The 8,631-nt window shown below is 44.4% G+C and overlaps 1 protein-coding gene across 1 annotated transcript; it reads right to left on the reverse strand.

Annotated features, from left to right (window-relative positions):
- Positions 1-1,601: 1,601 nt before the first annotated feature.
- Positions 1,602-5,825, reverse strand: LOC135811577 (uncharacterized). Its single transcript, XM_065324805.1, has 3 exons — positions 5,468-5,825; positions 3,280-4,056; positions 1,602-2,742 (listed from the first exon to the last, which is right to left on the reverse strand). The coding sequence occupies exons 1-3, from the start codon at positions 5,603-5,605 to the stop codon at positions 2,386-2,388; spliced, it is 1,272 nt and encodes a 423-aa protein (XP_065180877.1). The 5' UTR covers positions 5,606-5,825; the 3' UTR covers positions 1,602-2,385.
- Positions 5,826-8,631: the final 2,806 nt, after the last annotated feature.

Genomic DNA, 8,631 nt, shown 5'->3' on the forward strand with positions numbered 1-8,631 from the left:
GGACCTGTATTTTATTCATGCAATGTCGACACTACGCCAATGAAAACGTGCGTTCAGTGTGAGATTCAGAATATCTATCTGAGGCTGGGTGTATCTCGATTTAAAATCGGCGAGGAGACAATAATTTGATAATCGCAATCAGCAAGACAAGATGAATCGACAATTTTGTATATACTTTATTCATGCAATGTCGACACAACGGCAATGAAAACGTGCTTTCAGCGTAAGATTCACAATAATTATCTATCTGAGGCTGGGTGTATCTCGATTTAAAATATTTAAAAACGAACGGCGAGGAGACAATAATTTGATAACCGCAATCAGTAAGACAAGCTGAATCGACATTTGTGTATACTTTATTCATGCATGCAATGTCGACACTACGGCAATGAAAACGTGCTTTCAGGATAAGATTCAGAATTATCTACATTGTATCTGAGGCTGGGTGTATCTCAAAGTGTTAGGAAATTAGAGGCCACATGCCACGTATTGCTCTTTTCTCTCCGAAACTCAACACTTGCAAGCCAGATATGAAAGAAAGAAAAATCATCAGTCACACCACCGGGACTCGAAACAGGGACCTTGCCGGTGTATCTCGATATTAAAATATTTAAACGAACGGCGAGGAGACAATAATTTAATAATCGCAATCAGTAAGACAAGCTGAATCGACATCTGTGTATACTTTATTCATGCAATGTCGATACAACGGCAATGAAAACGTGCTTTCAGCTTAAGATTCAGAATATCTATCTGAAACTTGTCTTACTAATTGCGGTTATCAAATTATTGTCTCCTCGCCGTTTGTTTAAATATATTAAATCGAGATACACCCAGCCTCAGATAGAGGGACGAGTGAAAAGAGAAATGAAAAATAGAGCAGAAAGGAAGATGCAACTGGAAGGAAAGAAAAACGCAATTCTGTCGCGTCACTAGCCATTGGCAGATGATACCAGAGAAAAAATCTATAAGAATCCTGCACTTTTTCTGGTATGTTTCTGCTTGTTTGGTATGTGGATAAAGAAATGCAGTAGAATTCAAGGAAGTGCCTGCCATAAGGTTTGTATGGGTTTGCCACTGCTTTTCGAGCAATACCCGCCAAGGGCTACTAGTCACCACTTTGTTTCTTTTTATTTATTTATTTAGGCCAGTGTAGCTACTGGTTCGTCTTGGAGTCAGACGTGGGCAACTTCATTTCTTTCGGTTTTATTAATTTTCATACACTCTGCGACAGTGCCGCTTGTTGCTCGAGTTTCGTCACAGAGCGCTAGCAAAACTGGAAATATAGCAGCTAGTGACCTCAGTCACTTTACGTATACTCCCAGAACGTCTTGGATAGCCACCACGACTCCTGGCGTGATTATCATCAGTTGTAATTACATCTGAATGCGCAACGTGAAAGACGGAAACAAAGCTTTTCTCCTGTCGGACTCTGAGTTTCGTGATTTTACCGATCATCACACAGCCAACTGACTGCAATTTGCTGCGTTTTAGGCCCTGCAGGTGATTTGAGCACTGTCATGAGCTACTACAATTACACCCCCCCCCCCCCAGTGTGATATGGGAATATGTAACTCAGCAAGAAGCATTCCATCCATTAGGACTGTACTATATGCATAGTCTTATTCAAATCAAAACCAGTCTGGAAACACGGGAAATATCAATCGATGGCAAATGTGGGCATGAAATGCTCATCGTCAGTCCAAGCTGAACCGTGAACGTTAAAAAAAGTCTTTAAAAATCATCTACGCATAGACTTACTTTAGACGGAATGTTTGTCAATAAGATGCACATTGAACATTGTTTACATCTTAGATGGTACATATCTTAACCTATTGGCAGTATTGCAAACAAACTGAAATGTGAATTGAGCGTATTACGTTGAAAAGTTATCTTAGGATCGAGTTTATGTCGCCTATGAAAATATCCATGAAAATACGAGAAGAATTATTGCATCCATTAGAAGAGTCATTACACCAAAATGATTAAGCTTAGAAGTTACCATAATTTGCATCTATCCTTTAAATTCAGCAGCGTGCAGCAAGTACAGGTTTCTGTTTTACTTATAATCATTATTGCCATTGTGTTTTAATCGCAGGTTTTGATAGTTCAAAAATGCTAAAATGTCAGATGTTATTACTTTGAAGTAGTTAGTAAATTTGTCAATGCATTCCTCCTGAGAAGCAACAGCGTTTCCAGATAGGATGTCTTGCTTTTTTGTTTTCCTATACTTCACATTTTGTTGGAGATTATTGTTGAAAAGTTCATGAATCATGGAATTTGTAAGCTTGGTCTCTTATCACAACCACTAGACTGAGAAAGAAGTGATGAGTGAATCAACTTCATAATTTAACTAAACTGTTCTGTAGTACGACTGAAGATTTCTCAAGACAGGTCAGAAAGGCTGCCAGCGAGATCCAGTTCTTGCTTGACTGTACATGTATTCTCCGTGGATGCTGCCGAGTCCAATGACTGTGAAAGATTGACAGCACATTGTGAGGGAGGGACACCACATGCTGCACACCTCGGATAGTGGTCAATTACGATCTTCTGGCTGGCTACTATCCTCCTAAGTTGCTCTATTGTCTCTTCCTGTTCCTGCATTTTCTGCCAGTCCTCTGCAGCCTTCTTCTTCGTCTTCTCTCTGCAACGCGAGGCGGCCAGCTTATTTCGGTTGCGGCGTTTCACTAGTCTCGCTTGGGTTTTCTTCTCCTTTTGTTCGTTGTCGAGTATGACGGCCTGCTGCATAGATAAAAACATAAGCATGGGAAGAAGTACAAATTGGCGAGCGCTTTATACCATTATCATTGTGAGAAGAACTGCACATCATTACCATCCGTTTCTATTCCCCAATGTCGCCTTCCCAAAAATGCATATAACCTATTTTCCCCGAATATAAGTCGCACCATTTTACACTTCACATCAGGGCCAACAGAGGGGTGCGACTTATAATCAACCATGACTTACAACTGAAGTGAATATAATCAAAACGATAATGACATGGACCTGGAAATGGGGGGGGGGGGGGGGGGTGCCAATCACCGTCGAGTGCGACCTATAATCGGGGAAATAGGGCACATGTACATGTCGTCAATAGTGATGCTATGAAAACAATTGACTGTGCTGGCATTTCAACACACACGCCCGCACACACACACACACACACATCAAGTACCACACACACACACACACACAAAGCAACGTAGGTAGTTATGAAGTCAATGGCAGTGCTTTTTAAAAGTAGAGCACACGTCGTTAACAATCAGGTACTGAGCTTACCTGCATTACATTAGCCAAGTCGGAAGAGCCAAACAGACCAAATTGAGAAACTGGGGAAACCTGATCAGTACTCGACAGGGAAAGATGTGATGATCCTAGCGATGATGCTGGCACTGGCGGTGTCTGAAGGTCCCCATAGCAGGATTGAAGAGGCGGTGAACTGCCTTTTGACTGGTTCAGGAAGTTCACGTTCATGTCCAATTCTATAGGCCTTGAAATATTGATTGGGCTCTCACAATTTTTAAAGATGCTTGAGCAGGCGACGTCGTTGTTAGTGTTGGCCACGGCGATGTTTCCCAGTGCACTCATGTCCAAAGACGCTGACCCGGGTGCGGTGTTTACCAGTGCACTCATGTCCAAAGACGCTGACCCTTGTGCAGTGGTTCCCAATGCACTCATATCCAAAGATATGTTGGCCACTGTGGTGCTTCCCATTGCACTCATATCCAAAGGCATGTTGGCCACTGTGGTGTTTCCCATTGCACTAATATCCAAAGCCGGTAACTGGGAGCGAAGACGGGCCCTCAGTTGTGCCACTGAAGGTCTTGGGCCCTCCGCATGCTGTCGCTGTAGAGCGGCACGGCGAGGTACATTATCGACCTGTGTTCGAACCGCAGACGTGGCGAGGCTGCCATCAGCTACTGACTGACAAGGCGTGTATGGTAGTTGCGGTTTACAAGCAGACGAAGTGAATGCTTGCTCTATCTGGCATTGTTGGTTGCGTGGGGCGACATTTTGGTCAATCAAGGGTGTCAGGGATTGATGAACCTGAGCCGGCTGAGGAGGAGCAAATCAACAGAACGAGTAGAAATGGTTGCAATAACGTTCAGAGCTTTCGAACAATTTCCTCTGCCATCTCTCACTCCTATAACCTGTCTCGCTGAATTCAGACATGCCCTGTACCAGCAATTTTGTCAATGCACTGTGATGGCATACCAACCGCATTGCTTTTGCAATTGCGTTGCTTGCTTGTATTCTTTGTTTTCTAGTGCTCCCCAGAATTAAAACGTGAAATTTCTTTTCCCTACGTGGGGAGAAATGTTTTATAGGAACATGTATATGCAACATTATAGGTTAGTGCAGGGCACGGAGGGCCATATGGCTTGTTCGTATCCGACAGGTTAGCCCATTTGTCCACGGCTGGCGGAACCTTATGACAACCCAAGATCGAACTCATTATAGGTATAGAAATGTACAATGTAGCTCCGGAAGGCCGAGTCGAAGCCCCTAAACAGCTCCACAAGCTATCTATAAGAATCAAGCTCACAATAATAGTCAAGCGTTTCATTTGCTTTGATTCTCCTTTTAGTAGTGCTCACTACTCTGTGCTATTTAGTTACAAGAAGAAAATGTGCTATAATGCCATTACCATACCAAATTCTCTCTCCACCCAGCTAAACCACAAAGTATCTCAAGGGTACACAACTATACTGCGCGCTAGGCCTTACATTGAAACTCAACAGTCATTTGCCAAAGGAGACATACCGTATTATCTCTAATATAAGCACGGTCCTTTATTTTTTCAATGTACCTCCGCCCCGTGCTATTAATGGAGACGTTCCTTTATTGGAGACTGTTCCATTATTATTTCAACCTCATTTCAGAGGCATGTTGCCATGCCAAGTTTATATGTCAGACACACACATTTCAGGGTTTTTTTCGCCGGTACAGATAATGAATTTACACAGTGTGCTTATAATGGAGACTGAGCACTTTATTTTTTGAATGCCGCCCCAAGGTGTTCTATTATTGGAGACGTGCTATTATTGGAGACGTGCTATTCTTGGAGACTGTGCTTATATTAGAGATAATACAGTAGCTTGAAAATTGACTGCATGTACACTGTACTTGGTTAGCTTCTATGCATGGGGATAGTAACCTCTTTCTAAAAATAGTTAGTGCATGGAAGATCGGGCCTAATGCATAAGTAATGGCTTGTTTGCGCCCTTCAGGTTGTTGGGCACTAACAAGCCCGATGATAAGGCCACCCCCCGCCATGCAATAACCTATAAGTAAAAATGAAATGCAAAATCGGTGAAGATACCATTTCGTTGCCAAAAATTGCACTCTTTCCTGGCAGTCATTGGCGGATACTAAGCTTGTTATGTACCAGACGTTACAAGTCGTGCGGAGAGGATGTTTCAACAAAATAATAATTACACCTTTCAATTTGGGGAGCTACACTTACATTTGGCAAGTCCGATAGAAAGATGTTGCTGGTTGAACCACTCATATCCAGAGCAGGAAGCCGAGCGACATCTGAATCAAAACTGTATATGAAGTTTGATGTCCTGTCCAACAATGGCTGCACATACCGACCATTCATCTTGGTGAAAGGCTGAGAGGCTTGGCTACTGGAAAATGGCGAAGTTAGTTCAGATTGAGTTTCGTGTATTTACGGACTCTCCAGAGGTACTAGTAAATGGATACCTATCATGGGAGTCTCACCAAACCAATAAAATAATGAAAATAAAATTTCAAAATCTGAGGGAAAGTCTTGAACAGACCGACATCATGTCGGTTGCATCAGGTCTGATCCTCTCCTCTACACCGAGCACAGGTTTTATTATCATGCACGGAGCTGTCAAGTGGGTGCTGGAACATCAGCTGCTGTGTCCTGCGGGACTAGCGTGATCGAGTGCTGCTCGACCTGTCCCGCGCTGCCTCGGGATGAGTGGGAAAATCAAGAGGGTGTGTGGGGAGTTCAATTGATTGCTTGCGGATCAGCACAACGGGGATGGAGTAAATGGCGAAGGCTGTGTTCAGCACGTGGCCAATATTGACAGTGACAAAGTCCCGCAGTGACAGCGAACCGTCGACACTCGACTCGACAAGTCACTTTCTGCTGCTCTCACTCAGTCTCGTGAGTCAGTCAGCTAGACCAACAGCCCTTGACTCAAGTCTTGACCTTTGAGTTTGAGGCGCGTAGTACTCAGGTACTAGTATCATAATTATTTATCCGAAACAACGCACAGACCAGTGCATAATTTTCAAAGCGGAGGATCGATGGTGAGATCTATGGACATTAGAAGTTTCTCACCTATCGCAGTATGGGGCCGAAGAAACCGGTCCGCATCTCTCACCCCAGTCAGGCTATGCGACGCCGCGGGAGAGGTGTTATGATTACGCTCGAATGAAATTCGCCCAGCAGAACTCATTTTGTTTTTTTGTCCTGACACGCTGCCCACGCGCACGCAGAAAGGCATAGTTCTCGTCATTGCAAAAATAATCGCGCCCCTGATGGCGTACTGGCTATCGCTGTGTCCCTGGCGTAGGCCCTCTGGCCAAGGGCTTTCCAGAAAGCCCAAGAACAGCATAATGGGCCAAAGAACACCAAGGACGGTAACATAGTTACGATCATACGACGGTGCTCGCCAGTGCATGTGAAAATGCATTGGACGAATTGTGACAGGTTCCTCTCCAGGATTCTATAAACATACATGTACAATGTACTCCAGAACGCAGTAATGATCAGCAGTGAGGAGTGCCGCAAGTGATATTATTAGGTGGTTTGCCCGACGTTTCTCTGTGTGAGCTCCAAAGGACCAAACGCAGGCCTACGCCCACGCACATTTTCCACCAATGCTAACAATATCACAGGCATTGGCATTGGCATTGGCATTGGTGCTTGAAACCAGGCGATGTACTAGTACATGTAGTAGTGTACAATACCGGTACTAGTACTCCTTGAAATGTAGCACTTCTCTTTCCTGATGAGAAACGCTAAGCACAGATCTGAAGAGGAACGTGTCCCAGCGAGAGTGCTTGAGTGTATCTTTTGTCATGCTGCGTGCTCGGCTAGCACTGGTGATACTGGAAGTGCTATTAATTAAGAGCATTGCAATACAATTCACCAGGTACACGTACATTCATGTTAGCTAGCCGGCTCACGTAGCGTACAGGGAACAAACATTGCCGCAAAGACCAAATTAGGAGTGCGCGTCAGTAGTCAAACTTTCGTAAATGAGGATTTCGAGAAGGTTCGACTGTCCTCATTGCGGCTGAATGCAAATGACTGAATGCCGATCACAAACTACACTGTAGAATAGCATGGCTTGATCTGCTTGCCAAGTAAAAGTTAGTTCGTTGCCCATTCTCTGACCCTCAGTGTGCTGGCGATCATCATTGATGCAGAGAATATGAACGCGTACAATCGTACCTAGGCTGTAGGCTACATGGGAACAACGACGTACTTGTGCGTGCGGAGCAGGGAGTCGGTACAATAATATGTCATGTACGTGGGACACTTGCCATCGTTGACGACGGGATAAACAGCCATGTACCGCCAATGATGTGCATGTATTTTGGAACCATTGTACTTTGCAGCCCAATCCCCAAGCGTCCGACAATAGATGTGCTTAATGGTTTATTACATTACTTGTATGCACTGCACTGTACATGGCTGTGCTAGCAGTAGCACACCGGCTAGTCATGTACATGAGTACAATGTAGCTGGGGATTCGTACGTGTACTACCGGTAAACCATGGATGCAGCGCAATGATTGTTTGGGGATTGGAACCAATGGAGTTTACATCATCACACCCGGCACATGCGCCTCAATGATCCGGCGGCAATTGTGATTGGGTCCACCAGATTTCAGGGATACCAACGTTCCGGAGGATCTGTGTCGCACGCGGCAATGTAACATCGCTGATATTCACATGATGGTACAATTAGATTTTACAATATCCACGTGTCACTGAACCTTGCCAAAAACGGAATTTACATTTCACAATGCAACTCAGTACTGTCAGATACGATACTGATGCATCGCACTGGCATCAGATCATTGGAACCAATGGTCAAAACATTGAGACTCGTGACCCATCTTCAGGACGAAGATAGCATGGGATAGAAGCAAATTATCTGAGCCCGTAGCCTAGCACAATATCTCCATGCATTGCGAGTACCTGTACAGTACTCGTATGTCTGCATTACTCCAGTATTTATGTGAAGCCCTTGCGTGATCGTCGGCAACTACACAGAGGACATTTCGGACCGCTCTACATGTCCGGTGTCAGTATGCCAAACAGTGCATCCAAGCACTGCGTGCAGTGCCTACATCCAAAGTGAAGTGCATTGACATTATCATTGCCATTGGGTGGACGCCGATCACCTCCCCTACTCATTGGAGTCACTTCGCAATACAATACAATGTCATGTACATGTACATGTACATGCACACAGACGACGTGAGCCATGCATGTGCAGTCACGAGAAAATGCATGTTGACGAAAAATGAGTTGTTTGTCAACGACTGGAATGCTAGGCCGCGCCTGGACTAGTTTGCAAATGTTATATCAACCTAAAAGGCACATCAAACCATGTCTGTATCAGGTCTGTAGCATACT

The sequence above is a fragment of the Sycon ciliatum genome, chromosome 3 (assembly GCF_964019385.1).
Source record: "Sycon ciliatum chromosome 3, ocSycCili1.1, whole genome shotgun sequence".
NCBI classification, from domain to species: domain Eukaryota; kingdom Metazoa; phylum Porifera; class Calcarea; order Leucosolenida; family Sycettidae; genus Sycon; species Sycon ciliatum.

What these genes read in the sequence shown, in the direction of transcription:
- LOC135811577 (XM_065324805.1), bottom strand. Translation starts at nt 5,605, where the DNA reads ATGAATGGTCGGTATGTGCAGCCATTGTTGGACAGGACATCAAACTTC. An exon ending in TTCTATCGGACTTGCCAAAT is followed by an intron (nt 4,057 to 5,467) that starts GTAAGTGTAGCT and finishes GCTCCTCCTCAG; the next exon opens with CCGGCTCAGGTTCATCAATC. An exon ending in ACTTGGCTAATGTAATGCAG is followed by an intron (nt 2,743 to 3,279) that starts GTAAGCTCAGTA and finishes TTATCTATGCAG; the next exon opens with CAGGCCGTCATACTCGACAA.